The following is a 15,236-nucleotide window of genomic DNA, read 5'->3' as shown; positions in this document are numbered from 1 at the left end:
GTTGTGTGACCTCTCATGTGTCTGTTGTTTTTCGCTTAACCCCAACTAAGTAATCAGTGTTTTTCTTTGAATTCACAAAGTCACCATGAGTTGTGCTCAGCGGACACGTGTGTCTCCATGTGTCTCCATGTGTCTCCATGTGTCTGAGTGTCTGAGTGTCTTTGGTTTATTATGCAGCCAGTGAGATAGAATATGATGAAGCGGGCACAGCCCCCAAAATACAGAAATAATAACACAAAACAAGAGCACACATGTAGGCAGCCGTACTGACAGACACACTGTGCACGGCGCAGCATCGTCCGGGGGGGAGGCGACAGAGCGGTGGGGGGGGGGGAGCACTTTGTCCTCTGCAGACTAGATATGAGTCTCTGTCCGTGAAATCAATAAATAAAAGGACATAAAGTCTCTGTTTGAAACAAGTAATCATTTCCAATCGCTGTTACTAATGTAAAGATAATCTACTTGCTGTTCCTGCTTCCACTGGTCTGCTGCAGTCAGGCTACTTTAACCAAAATGTGTCTCCGTTGAACCCACTTCACAGGACTGAAATAATCCAGGTACCAATAATCCTGAAACCTCGGAGCGTCCCGCTTCTTCTTGCGATGATTGTGGGGGATGTTGTTCCATGATGCGTTATCAGAGGAACGAAGGCGTCTTCACAAAGACACGTCTGACCTCAAGGATGCAGGAAGCGGAGACAACACACACACACACACATACACACACATACACACACACACACACACACACACACACACACACACACACAGACACACACTCACATGGCGGTGTTCTTCTTCTGCCCAGAAATAAAACCTCTACAAAACAAAAATGACGCTACAGTTCCACACGATGCAAATACACAAGTATCATATGTGATTCAAATATATTATGAGGGACGGGGGATGGAAACAGGAAGTCGCGCTCCAACGATTCTGGTCACTGCAAATGTTCTTAAATAATTTGTTCCTCTTCTTTCTTTCTTTCAGGGAAGCTCGCTGCTCCTCCTCTGTCTTCTCTGTCTGGCTTTCACTGCGACGCCGGGAGACACAAAGAAACACCGGTGAGTTCAGAGAAGAAGAAGAAGACGACGACACGCATCCTCGCCCGTCTCGGAGGCCTCACCGTCAGTACACTGCACTCGGGGCTCCTCCCACCGGCCGTCGGCCTTGCAGCGCACCGTGGGGGGGCGGCGCTGCGTGAACCCGGGGCCGCACTGGTACCGGATGATGGAGTTGACGGGGTACTCCTCCCTCCTGTTGCCAAACATGCGGGCGTTCTCCACCTCCGGCGGGGCGCCGCAGGACACTGAGGACGGAGTCACGTGACCAAACTTCTCTTTGAGATGGGTTTGCTCTCACAAATCTCCTTCAGGGGCTCTTATTCATCAGCAAACGGCATTCAGAGGCTCATTGACCCCGGGGTCGTCCACGTACCTGGGCCTTTCTTGCAGGTGAAGGGCAGGTGGTAGTTGCAGGGCACGTCGTTCCACTGGCCGCTCTCGTGCCAGATCATCACCACGCAGTCCTCTCCAGAGTCGAAGTAATTATCCGGCTGGTTCGGCCTCCAGTTCTCGAATTGCTGAAGCGGAAGAATCGGTTCATGGTTTATCGGTAAACGTGTTTAACTACAAAGTAAATGTGGAAACCAAACAACCACAACGGCTCATTTCTCCACCGCTTCCAAACCGGTCTTCCGTGTTTTGGCCCGGAGGTCCAGTGCGTCGTCTCTCTGGTACCCGGCGTGTTGTTTTAAACACAACGCCGTCCTCACACGAGCTCCCAGCCGGAAAGTCCATTAATGTTTCTGCTTGCACCTGTTTTTTTGTACCTTCTGCATAAACCCGCTTGTGTTGCGCAGTGCAGCTGAGGTGTTGTTTATGGAGCAATGTTCTGTTTTTGTATTTCACCCGCTCAGACATCGAAAGTGAGACACGCACAGACAATTTCAAAATCAATAAACAATGTGTCTTTGTGCTTGTTTTGAAGTATCAAAATAAAACCTTGCAGGAGAGAACAAACCACCTGCAGCCGGGAACAACCACACTAACCCTTCTATAATAAGATATACTAAACTATACTTTCCTCTTCCTGTACAAGGAGCAGCACACAAGCAGAACAAAGCCCTCACTCACCAGTGGAGTCCCGTCCGTCCAGCGGAAGTCATTATCTACGGTCTTGTCGTTCAACCCGATCCACTGGTAGTCCTGTGCGTTTGCTATTGAAAAGAAGAACAGAAAAAAGGTATTGAGGCTTTGGTTTTTTCTCCGTGACGACAAACACACCTCTCGTGCACTCACAGTTGACGAAGTCTTGCTCCTCTGGCGTGATGATGCTGACCAGGTGGCCGCCGAGGTCCCGGCAGCGCTGCTCGGCGTCCAGCCACACCTCCCGGTCGGAGAAGTGCAGGTAGCAGTTCCCCTGGAACTTGGTCCAGCCGTCTTCACACCGCTGCTCATCTGCAGCGGCAAACACCAGAGAGTCAACGGCCAGCCAGCGCTGATCGCACCCTCTCGCTTAAATTGTTGAGTATATATCTTTTGCATATTTTTTTAAGGGCCTCAAGACACTCAGGCAACCACGACCGGGTTGGAAAGCTAAAGCACAACATCTGATGATGAGAAGCCGATCTGCATTCTCATCATTCTGTGTGTGATGCTGCTCACGACCCACGTCGTGTTTCTGTTTGAGTTAAATATTCACAGCCTGTCTTGGTGAAGGAGCGTATGTTGTCTGCTTGCAATGCCCTCTGACGCGCAAAACAAACGTCCCCTTGCAGAATGGAAAACTGCGCACAATGCTTCACTTGAGCGGGGAGAGCCCAGCCCAGCAGTAATGTTATTGCCAATTTACCCCCCCCCCCCTTTTTTTGTGCTTTTACTGTAACATTCAAAGGCTTCATTCATTTTGTTACTCCACCTTGATGACTATTTATTTTAAACGGTCAGTTCACCCAGATTACGTAAAAAGATATTTTCACACTCACCAACCTTCTGTCACAAGAAACCTTAAAGGACAAACACCCCGTCCCCCAGAAAGGACCATTACTGGATCACTTACTCACCCAGTGTTACTTGAGTTCTTGTGTAAAGTGTAATTTTAGTAACCTCATTATTTTGTGGCTGAGTTTAACAGCCAGAAGTTGGTTATATTTCAAAATATCTCAAACACACTCGGCCGGTAAAATACACGTTTTTAGTGATTGACGGTGAACCGGCCCTTTAGTCGCTTTTACTGGACCCACATGGACCCTTTGTACAGCCAACCTCATGACTGTGTCTCATCATAAGATGCTCCACCCACAAACAACCTGATCATGAGCTTCTTCGGGCCGCCGGGAACCGATGCTACCAGCTGGTGATATTTAGCATCTCCATCGCTCTCGCTCTCCTCGGTTGTTTTTGAGAGGCTGCTGTTAGTATTGATTAGCTGAAGCTGATCTCATACCGATCTCACATCGCTCCCCTCCGTAGCTGGGCAGGCATAAGCATTTGTAAGAGTCTGCGCCCTCCACACAGGTGGCTCCATTGGCACAAGGGTTGGGATGGCACACGTCTACCTCTGCAAGAAAGGGGGGCAGGTGACACTACGGCAAAGCTGTGATAGAGGGACTATCACACCTCGGGACTGACAGGTTAGTGAACAATACTGTAGCTGCTGCAACCTCTGATGGAAATGAAGTCTTACTGCACACTTTTGATGAAGCGTATTACTTCCGCAGAAATATACAATTCTACACCAGAGAACAACTAATAATGATAATGTCTGCAGTGAGAATATATATTTGAATCCTTGGTTGCAGCAGGGGAGCAGTAGTATTATCCAGCAGGATGAAGGCACCCATATGGTGCCAGGAAGCACATATGTGGCCGCGGGGTTAAGCATGCACACAGCAGAGCGGAGGCGACGCACCGGCACAGCAAACCAAAAACAACACGTAGGCTGGAAGACAATTGTGAGGAGACGTGTGACACAGAAGCTGCGCAACCTCCGAGCAGAGCTGATGCGTATTTGACGAGCCTCCAAACATTCAGAGACCCGCCGACAGATGGACAAAACGAACACATGGACATCAAGGGAACACTGAACGCAATGAAATGATGAGACACAAAGAAGAGCGGGGAGAGAAAACAGATGTTTGGTAAGTCTAGAAATACAGATTTATGATATGCAATCACAAACAGTTAAATAAATATCTGAAACTGACAAGCTGATTAATAAACAGAATGCAGACCAACCTTACAAAACATGCAAAGTGCTCAACGACAAAACCAAAACATCATAACACAATATTGAATTCGCTGGTTTTCAGGGAAAGAAAATAAATGTATTCATTTGGAGTCTTACCAGGGCACAAAGCGACACCTTCCTCCACTGTGCATAAAGCAGCACCGCAGGGGTTCGGGTTGCACGGGTTCAAACCACCTGCAAAAAACAGGGGGAAATGATTCAAAGACACAGATACTTCTTTCAAGAGACAGACGAGTCAATCTGAACCGGAGTACTGTTGAGACTTTCTATATGTATATAAGGACAAAGGCCTCCGAGGTTTCCATTATCACAAATTACAGTATCATAATTACACGTAGGCCAGAACAGCCACTGCAAAGTCCTTACAAAAATAAGATAATATAATGTGGTTTTATGTCTCCCTGTTAACCCTCTGGATTCAAATATTCAGATAAGTTATTTGTAGCCATTCTTTCGCATTATTTGGGGGATCTCCTGGCACCTCATTCAAGTTTCTGTAGGTAAAGGAGGAGGTATTGCAGAGATTTAAGTTTGCCCAAGTATGGCGGGTTTTACTGGGCAGAACCGCAGGTTGCTGCCGGCTAATGACGGAGAGAATCCAGAATAGGTTGACCTACCTTCCACCGAATCCGTTCCTTCAGCAGCGCCTGGTGTCTGAACCGAGGCTGGTGTACTCGCAGTGGGAGGAGCAGCCAGTCCTGCCGGGGCGAGCACAGGGGAGGGAGTCCCATGGATGTCACCAGGGGTCTGCGTCAGTTCCCCCCCACTAAGGGCCTCCTCTGGCGGCGTGGTGCTTTCTGTTGCTGCCCAATCACTGGGTGGAGAGGGCAGCACCACGTGTGGCGCATCTCCAGAGGAATCTGCCGAGCCACTGGTTGTGAACCGGTGTGTGTCTCCGCTGCCAGAGTGGAAGCTTCTGCTGCTACTGCTTCCTTCTCCGCTGTACTCTAAGGACCCCCGTCCGAGCTCCATGGACAGTGTGGTGTCTCCAGATGCCTCCGTCAGAATATCCCCAGTAACGAATGTAACACTTCCTTCTTCTCTACTTGAGGACTCAGAATCAGACATTCCTGATTCAGATAGTCCTGATCCAGATGGTCCTGATCCAGACATTCCTGATCCAAACATTCCTGATTCAGATAGTCCTGATCCAGACATTTCCAATCCAGACATTTCCGATCCAGACAATTCCGACTGAGACATTGCTGATCCAGACCCGGAGAGGAAACTTGAGCGTCCAAATCCAGACAAATGTCCACCACTTCCATGTCCAGAGGTGTAGAGTAGAAACCCGGAGGCCTCCTGCTCTCCAAAGGATGATACTGTAAGGTCAGTGAACCCCGACCCAACAAGGGTCACACCCGAGAAGAACCCGGAGCCACTTCCAGAGCCGCTGAGAATCCCAGATCCTGAAATGTCTCCGGAGCCACTAAACGCCAGAGGGCCTCCGCCAAGCTCATGCTCCTTGTGGGTAACACGAGTGGAGGCATCGATCAGTTCATGATCGAGCAGTAAGATCTGTGCGTCCCCGCTTCCAGAAATCTCTCCCGAGTGTCCGCTAGCGCTGCCAGAGGAGAATCCTGATGAGGTCCCACTTGACCCAGAAAAGTCCTGGTTGGTGATGAAACCAGAGAACTGTCCACTTTCTCCAGAACCATCTGCGGATGAGCCGCTTAGGTCGGAGCCCAGAACGGAGCCCAGACCGGAGCCGGATCCAGAACCGGACAAGTCCCCGCTACCACTGAGCTCTCCAGAGCCGACCTGAGATGAATGGAAGATGAAGATTCCCGTGCTCCCCTCTCCAGCTTCATGGAGTCCACCTGAAGCCAAGCCCTCTCCAGAGAAGGAGCTGACGATGCCCGAAAATACAACAGTGATGCCGGATCCATCTCCACTTTGAGCTGATCCAGAAGAATCTGTGCTGCTGATACCTAATTCTCCACTGTGCAGGTCAGCACTGGCACTGCCAGCCGAGTCTCCAGATCCAGATAATTCTCCAGATCCAGACAGGCCTCCAGATCCAAATAAGTCACCAGATCCAGATAATTCTCCAGATCCAGACAGGCCTCCAGATCCAGTTAATTCTCCAGATCCAGACAGGCCTCCAGATCCAAACAAGTCTCCAGATCCAGATAATTCTCCAGATCCAGACAGGCCTCCAGATCCAAACAAGTCTCCAGATCCAGATAATTCTCCAGATCCAGATAGATCTCCAGAGATGACTGTGTCTCCAGATCCAGACAGGCCTCCAGATCCAAACAAGCCTCCAGATCCAGATAATTCTCCAGATCCAGATAGATCTCCAGAAAATTCTCCAGATCCAGATAGATCTCCAGAGATGACTGTGTCTCCAGATCCAGACAAGTCTCCAGATCCAGACACGCCTCCAGATCCAGATATGTCTCCAGATCCAGGTAGATCTCCAGAGCTCAACCTGTCTCCAGATCCAGTCATGTCTCCAGAGCCGGACAGGTCATCTGAAGAACCTCCAGAGGGACCATCAATCACAGATCCTGAGCCAAAGTCTGCTGAGCCGGAGCCAGAGCCCGACGTCTCCACAGGAACAGGAGAGACGATGGAAGGAACCACTAAAGAAACATATACAAGAACAAAAGTGAGGCACTTTGGGAATGGGATGGACATTTGTTAATAAAGTATTTGGCTCATAATTAAATATGGCTTACCAGTCCTTATCAAATCAGCGATGGAAGTGAGGTTAACGAGGGCCTCCTGGATATTTGTGACATTCTGCCCAGTTTCATTTGCAAGTAGTAAATCCGCTGCAAGAATTAAACAATGAGAGAAAATGCTGAATGACTGATGTTCTTTTATACAAATCAGTAAATAACAACCAAGTGCGTACCTCTGAAGCAGAACGCATCAAATCTGGCATCAAGTTGTGGGAAGTCCGTCTGGTTGGGGCGAGCGTACACGGTGTACACGCCTGACCTCCCTGCTACGCAGTCGGCGCCGGGGTTGTTGACGGGATAGCGGACGCTGCGATCCGCCAGCCAGCCGGCGCGGCACTTGTCGAAACTCAAAATCTTCCAAGCCGCGTGGAGCTCTCCAGTGGAGGCCAGCACGGCGTCGTGCTCCTGGCAACTCAAAGCGGCCTGTTCGTAGGTGAAACCCTCGGCGGAGCTCACATGAAAAACCTCACCTGGAATGGAATGGACCGTGTAAAAAATAACAATGACGTTATGCTGCCATGTTGTTGATAAGAGGAAGTTACTATATTTGGAATGCGGAGGAGTGACGTAGGTCTGGCAGTAGCAGAGACCTGTCAATCATAGTAAGCCCACCCTAAAGTTCATTGGGCTTAATGGTCTTGACTCTAAAAGGATCACAATTTACTTACTTTTAAAAACAACCTTCAAAATAAAAATTTTCCAATTTGTTTTTCTTACCTTTGAGCTCATCAACGTAGCAGTACACATCATATCTCTCTTCTGCTGGCCTCAAACCATACGACCGAACTCCTGGTTGATCCCCCAGATCTCCAGCACACTTCTCCTGTGGTAAAACAATGGGGTACCTGGAAAAGAAGTCACCGGGATGACGTTCCGTGTTCGGGACTTGAATCTCTCTGCCGTGCTTTTATAAAACTAATCTCAGATGTACCTCACAGTCTGGTCCAGTAACCATCCTGCATTGCACTGGTGATATCCCGCCTCGTATGCGGCCTGCAGCTGCTGTGGCGTGGCGATGGAGGCGCCGGCACTGTGGCAGGCCAGCTGGGCCTCGAGGAAGGTGAAGGTGTATCGGCCGGAACCTGAGCGATAATGAAAGACTACACCTGTACAGGAAGGGATATTGTTATTAGCCACACTTAATTGAGTTGTATAACTCATTTTTGGGAAGAAGTACCATGCCAAGGACATATCTAATAATAAACCCCAACTGACCCACTCACTCCCCCTTTTTCATTCTCATTCTTTTCTTCCTTCCTCTTTCCCTCTCTACCCTCTCCATCCCTTTAGCTTAAATCCCTTCATCCCCTAACCGACATTCCACTTAACCACATTCCCTTGCTCTACATCCTACAACCCGAATCCCTTCATCCCTTAACCTCCTTCTGCTCCCGAAGTCCAACCCTCACTGCAACACTACACTGTACATAATACAGTTATCATGACATGCATCAGCTGTTCAGTATTACTTACCCTTTGGAGGCATCCCAGAGCCTCTGCCGAGCTCCCTCCCTACATCGGGTCGAGCGGTGGCTCGTTCAATCACGTCGACGACAAACTCGGTGACGTTCGGCGGCCCGGTGGGACTCTCTGTGAAGGCGAAGTCCACATCGGTCGGCCGCTGAGTCTCCACCTCTCCGACCGCCTCGCTCTCTGTGGTCGTCGGCCTGAAGAACACCTCTGGGCTCCGCGTCACCGTGGTAACACTCAGCACACCGCTTCCCTCTTCCACGATGCCCGAACCCTCCTCGTCCAGGGACTCTGGAGGTGATTGAGGCGGGAGGATGTACAGATCTACAGACCTCTGATGCAGCTGGATCATATGCTGGGCGTTCTTCTCTTGTTATCCAACTCTCAAACCGAAGTTATGGTATTTACAACAGACTTGGAAGGAACTTTAATTTACACTTGTACCACTCTTGTAAGATACCACAAGGTTGGGGTATTTTTTCTACATGATGGCCCACCTGTGTAGCAGAAGGCATCGTAGCGGGACTCCTGGGTTGGATACCCTGTTTGGTTTGTGTGGAGGTAAACAGTTCGCACACCCAGCAGACCCCCTCCGCACTGCGGCCGGCGGACGTTGATGGGGTAGCGGACGCTCCTGTCCCCCAGCCAGCCGGCGTTGCAGACATCCATCCCCCCCTGCCAGGCCAGGTAGAGCTGACCAGTAGTGGCCAACTGAGCTCCCTTATTGGAGCAGGCCACCGCTGCCTCCGAGTAGCTGAACTTCTCCGCAGAGGCGGTGTAGAAAACTGTGCCTGGAGCAGATAAGAGAGGTTTGCATTAATGAGCTCAAAATCATCCCAAAACGTGTTGATGTCAGGGTACCTGTCATCTTCTCAGCATAGCAGTAGACGTCATAAGTCTCATTGAGGTCCCTCACTCCGTAGGTCCGGACCCCGGGCAGTTCCTCTTTGTCACCATAGCAGTTCACACGAGGATCGTGGATCGGGTACCTTCGGGTAAATGGAAATCAGATTTGGTGTCTTTGATACCAAACGTGGGATATCGTTTTGTCAACTGATTTCAAGCAAACGGCCATCTACAGTTTGGTGGTGGTTTGATGAGAAGGAGAAGAGGTTCTCAGTTACAAACAAAAACAAGTTGTTATCTAACCATCTACCAGAGGTTGGATGAGTTTTGGCTTTTCTTCAGGTCAGTTGCTGTTTGTGAAGACGCCGTTCAAATACTAAAAGAAAAACCTCGAACCAGCATCGAAAACTGTTTTACACAGCTGAGAACATTTAGTTCATCATCAACATCAAGTTCCATATACCTGCCGTCCACCCTAATAGAGACTAAAATAACCTGTGTGCGTCTCCTCAAGCTTCAAAACAGTGTCAAATTATCACAGCACTTACTAAGAGAATGTATTAAACTAATAAACTTTACAATTACCACTATTTGAGGTGTTTGTTTTTTCCGCCCATCACAAACTGACCTGACGGTGCGGTCGGAGAGCCAGCCGGCGTCACACTGGTGGAATCCATCGTCGTAGGCCGCTTGAAGCTGTTCGGGGGAAGCCACCACGGCGCTGTTCTGGGCGCACGCCGCCTCCGCTTTTTCGAAGGTCAAAGTGTAGCGGCCCATGATGGCGCGGTAGTGGAACACCATTCCTACAGAGTCAAACAAGGTTTTTGTTTTTTTACCGCCGATCAATCGGGGAGAAACAACAGCGCCCTGACTTCAAGAGATTTTTCCCACCTTGGACCTGCACGTGGACGTCGTCGTGGCCATCCTCGATGCCATGCTGCACCTCGCAGCGGTAGACCCCCGCGTCGCTGGATCGCAGCTCGGATATCCGGATGCTGGCGTCCGTGGAGGTTTCCGGGTAGCCCACCAGGTGAACTCTGTCCAGGTAGCTCTCGCCGACGCGCACCCGCCCCTCCGAGGCCACCAGGACGGTCGTGACCTTGTCTTTGGCGACGAGGCTCCATTTGATGCGGTGAGCGAGGGGAGCGGCGGTGGGAGCTCCGGGGTCCGGCACAGTGAGGTCCTACGCGGGAAGAAACAACATTGTCAACTTTTTGTTTTCACAACCCCTAGTGTTGAGTCTTCTTTCAACACTGTGTGATGATGGATCAGCTCATGATGACTCACCTCAAAGTAACACGGCAGCACCACGGCGCCCCCCAGCAGCAAGCGCGGTGGCTCCTCCAGAGGAATGCTCACACTCAGAACCTCCTCCGGGTCTGTGGAGGAGACCAGCCAGAGTTTTTGGGTGAATGCATTTGCGGCCGCTGCTTGTGGCCATGACACGCTTGGAAGAGTTTCGTGTTTTGTGTTTCGCCCGTCAAATTATTGTGAGATGCGTCTCAAATGCACGCTCTCTTACCCATAAACGAGTGGTCTTGGTAGATGTAATCAAATGCTGCTGAGATGGCGTGTAAACACGCTGACAGCAACACAATCCTCCTCAACATGTTTTACCTGAGAGGAAAAAAAAGGAACATTAGCAAAAATCCACTCAGTAGAAACTCTTTGTAACAGCATCACAATACAGAACATTACCCAATCTAACGCATTTTATTTTACTTGTAAAATCAAAAACATGCATTTAATTGAATTTCAATAAACAAAGGTTTGAATTAGATGTATTTTCTTTGATGCATTCGATGCTATTTAACATAGTTCCAATGCAGAGCATGACACAAAACATGATGGCTCATTGACACGGTCAATGTAATAAAACCCAAATATTGTATATTAAAGACTTGAAACTAGAGCTTGAGACCATAAACTCATGTTTACAATGTTTACTGAGGGAATAAATCAAGAGAGAAGTGGAGTCATTTTCACATTGACTTCTAAGGCACCAGAGGAGTCGCCCCCTGCTGGTCACTACAGAGAATGCAGACTTTTTGCTGCAAAGACAAACTAAACACAGTGAAGTCCTCTATGCGGTTTCATCCATTCATTGGAAACAGTCTGAATGCCTCCAGTGTCTTTATGAATATGCTTCTGGTTCTGACAACATTCTTCCTCTCTCGGCTTGCAGAGGGAGGGTCAACACTTTTAAACCACAAGACTGAAATCATTCGTTGAGCTCAAATTCAAGTTCTCTCCGTCTTGTTTCAAGTCCATGACTCCACCTATGGAGTCTCAAACAGGCATGATTTAAGTTTTCCTAAAATAAAGCAACGCAGCAACGGCACGGGACAAATAAACATGTCAACGATGCCAACGTGCCGGCTGAGTGATTACAAGTCTCTCCGACAGCCAGCGCTCTTATTTTGTCACAGGAACACAAGGAGCTCCAGTTCTCGAAAAGAGAAAATGTTTGTGACTCCATCTCGGTTACACTTCCTGTGCCCCCCCGCCTGCACCGAGAGACTTTCCACAAATGCAGTTTGTTGATTTGCTCAGATCAATTCAATGACAAAAACATGGGCTATTCAAAAACAAGGTTTATTTCAGCCTCAGCAGAAAAATAACAAAATGATGGTTTGTTACGGCCATGTGAACAACCTGAAGAGAATATTAATCCAGGAATTAAACATTATCTTATATGTAAGTGAAATTATCAATTCTGGACTTTTAAGTTGAAATCCAGGTTTGAAATGTATTTTATTACTCCAGTTACTTTTGTCTTTGTTTGCTTTTACTTTACTATTTTACAGCCCGTGTTCTGCCTGACTGTTAAAGCTCCTGACAATAGGACACTTTACACGTCTGTACTTCTGAGGACTCCTGGGAAGCCCTTTATGCTCGTGTCGGTTTTCTTCTTACAACTTTAACCCTTTCCCCGTGTTTTCACTTGATGAACTTTAATCGAAACATCTACAAGATAAGAAACAAGATGGCGACAGCGGAAATGACGAAGTTGAGGCTTCGGGTCGGCGGTCGATGTCCGTTACTTAAATTCCTTCAATGCAATTCTCCCTGAAGTGATTAGGACATTTTGTCTCCAGGAGAGAGGACATAACCACCGGACATGAGATAGCTAGACTACAGGTAACAGGACGTCCTCCGATCACCTGGGACCCGAGGAGTCGCCCCCTGCTGGTCACTACAGAGAACGCAACTTTGAATGTGGCCTCGACCTGGAACAAATCTGGATTCATCAGACTTTCAGTTTTTCAACACAGCATTCCTTCTGTGAAACGTGTTCGACCCCGTCCCCCCGTCCCCCCCACCCGTCCCCCCCTGTCCCCCCCCAGGGAGTATCCCTGCAGGCCTGATCTGCGGGCCTTTTGCACTTCACCAACACTTTCATCACACTGAGCTCATTCAGCCTCCGGTCGAGGTCCACTCCCACAGAGACCCATCAGAGCAGGTTTGTCCTCCTGAAGCCCACGTTGTTGGAGCTCTGACGACACCGGGACGGGGGGGGGGGGCGTGTGTGTGTGTGTGTGGGGGGGGGGGGGGCTGAGTAAACAGCGTCCTTTCCATTGCGCCTGAACACTGCCCACATTCAGGAGCCTGGGAGGGGGCCCACCGGGTCGGCTTCAACCCTCAGCTTTTCTTTCCAGTAACATTTCTCCGGTTAAGTTTAGTCACGTACGATTGAGACACAAGTAACGCTGCCTTTTAATCTAATTAAAATTAACCCGCGATGTAGAAAACGTTGAGGTCTGTATCTGCTTCACTACATAATTAACTCGGACTTTCTGATACTTTGTGGTACCAAACAATATGCGTTGATATCGTGTTTGTCTGGTTTTAATTATTGGTAACTATTAATATTTTTATTCAAATATTTGTATCTCAAAAACTCAGTGACTTCTTGTCAGGTTGATAAATGTTAAAAACACAAAAGCAAATACATTTTTTCAAGTTTAAAATATGGAACATCTTTATGAGAAGAAAATAAAAAGTAGAGGTGATTGAAGGTCACACACATTCAACAGGTTATTTTTTTAATTACATAAAAAAATTAATTATCCCATAAGAGCCATTTTTTTGTTAAAAGTACTGTTTTAATAAAGCAGGCGAGCACCTTTTCAGAGCCACATTTCCACAGAAAATATGCCAAAACAAATTGTATTACAGTAAGTATTTCGCTCACCTGTGGTAGAAGTACCTTCAAACTCTTGCGGTGGTCCACTGAGCTCCGGGTTTGGGAGGTTTTGAAAGGTCCCAGTGAGCAGCAGCTGGGCAGCTGGGGAGGAGGGAGACTGGGAGACTGGCAGACTGGGAGGGGGTCTGCCTGTCACACCGAGGACCGGATGGCTGCTCACACTGAAGCAGGAGGGTCCCGAGTTACCGTTTCAAAATAAAAGCTTCAGATGTTCACGTGATGGAGGAAGTTCTCACAGCATGTAGCCCAGTGTTTTCCCAAAGCTTTTACTCCGTTATCTTACATTCTCCACGATCTAAAACATGTAAAACAGCCATTCAGAAGAAATATATATGTTGGAAAAATGATGCGTATTTAAAACACAAACACAATGAGCACAGTGTGTAATCTGTGCTAAATATCTTCAATTTGGGAAAACGTTCTGCTTTTATATTGAAGGAAGCGTAACTGTGGCTGTTTGGCACATTTTACCCATGGGGGGGGAGGGGGGGGGGGTACATGGGAGTAGAAGTGTGTGGCTGTAGAAATGAGGTAATCATATTCTCTGAGTCATCCGACGTTGAACTGGATGAAACACAGATTGTACTGCGTGTGTGTATTTATAGAGGGTACTTCTACCACTGAGCTTATAATATAATGCCCCTCTAAAACATTGGAGGGTAACCCCCCCCCCTCCTCCCTCCCTCCACCCCTGAAGAGAACTGAAGACAAAGCTGCTCTTTCACTCGGGTATCACCGGCAGCTCATTGCACAGGAAACAGCAACACGACGCCTACAAGTGTTGCTACGGAAACGAATGGAGCCTCACTTAAGTCATGAGAAGGGGGAGGGGGGCGCGGGGGGGGGGGGGGGGGGTAAGAGGGACGTGATGACAACTACATACATCGATTTGAGATTCTTTTTATTCTTGAATAGATTAAACGTTTATTTTTACTGTCAATATTTTATTTGAGGACTTGATTTGACTGACTGTCACTTTCTGTTCGCTGGTGCACTTCATTTTAATTTTTAAATGTTTTAAACTTTTTAACTTCTATTCCTTTATTTTTCACTGAACCATAGTCTTATTTTACTAACCCATAGCATTATATTTGATTTCATTCCTCTTGCACCGTGTTGTCTTGGTGTCCTTGTATGTCTGACATATTATGGCAATAAATAATTATTTAAAATAATAATTCCTGAAATGAGTATTTTCATGACAAACAAGTGTGTCGATGTTTGTATGTAGTCAACAACTGACCATCAAGTCAAATCAATTAAAGTGGAATAATTATGATTAATAAATGTACATATATGTTCTTCAATAGAAAGCAAAGATGTTTCCTCAACAAATATTATACTATTGAAACAAGGTTATTCAATTAGTATTTAACAAGCTCCAGTTGGAAGTTAGACGTCAGTCTACACAAGCAGTCCACGTTTTATGAGTCCAGAAACATCTTTTTAACCGGCAGCCAGAAAGCCCACCGCGTTCCTGCGGGGTCCTCGTAGACCAGAGGTCCTCGTAGACCAGAGACCGGACCGGCATTCATAATGAGACTCCTTGTCCTGCTCTGACCCGTTGCTGCAAGTCACAGCGAGTGTAACAAATTGAAGCCATGTGAGGGGGCAGCAGAGGGCTGCTTCCTCTTCCTCCTCCTCCTCCTCCTCACAGAGGCTCTTTGTGGATTCTAGAGGAAGCAGACCGAACATTTCAGACATCAGCTGACGAGGAGCGTCGGCGTTCTACGGAAAACAAAAAAAAAAAAGTCACAGAAGCGTTGGAGCGAG

The 15,236-nt window shown here is 48.0% G+C and overlaps 1 protein-coding gene across 3 annotated transcripts; it reads right to left on the bottom strand.

The window, feature by feature from the left end:
- Positions 1-150: 150 nt before the first annotated feature.
- Positions 151-13,574, bottom strand: LOC120831250 (aggrecan core protein). 3 transcript variants are annotated; one of them, XM_040196568.2, is made up of 20 exons: positions 13,452-13,574; positions 10,779-10,873; positions 10,544-10,635; positions 10,148-10,439; positions 9,885-10,059; positions 9,272-9,399; positions 8,908-9,201; positions 8,414-8,701; positions 7,872-8,046; positions 7,658-7,785; positions 7,114-7,410; positions 6,935-7,030; positions 4,868-6,838; positions 4,347-4,424; positions 3,447-3,560; positions 2,300-2,458; positions 2,135-2,217; positions 1,437-1,581; positions 1,126-1,308; positions 151-1,032 (listed from the first exon to the last, which is right to left on the bottom strand). In XM_040196568.2, exons 2-20 carry the CDS (start codon positions 10,864-10,866, stop codon positions 986-988), a joined length of 4,833 nt encoding a protein of 1,610 aa, XP_040052502.2. In that variant the 5' UTR covers positions 10,867-10,873; positions 13,452-13,574; the 3' UTR covers positions 151-985. The 3 variants fall into 3 exon arrangements, with proteins under 3 accessions (XP_040052502.2, XP_040052522.2, XP_040052532.2); XM_040196588.2 differs by lacking the exon at positions 3,447-3,560; XM_040196598.2 differs by lacking the exons at positions 151-1,032; positions 1,126-1,308; positions 1,437-1,581; ... (1 more) ...; positions 2,300-2,458; positions 3,447-3,560 and adding an exon at positions 3,940-4,082.
- Positions 13,575-15,236: the final 1,662 nt, after the last annotated feature.

Source organism: Gasterosteus aculeatus, chromosome 12 (genome assembly GCF_964276395.1).
Source record: "Gasterosteus aculeatus chromosome 12, fGasAcu3.hap1.1, whole genome shotgun sequence".
Classification (NCBI taxonomy): domain Eukaryota; kingdom Metazoa; phylum Chordata; class Actinopteri; order Perciformes; family Gasterosteidae; genus Gasterosteus; species Gasterosteus aculeatus.
Note: the sequence above shows the minus strand (reverse complement) of the source record. Positions and strands in the feature narration are given on the sequence as shown.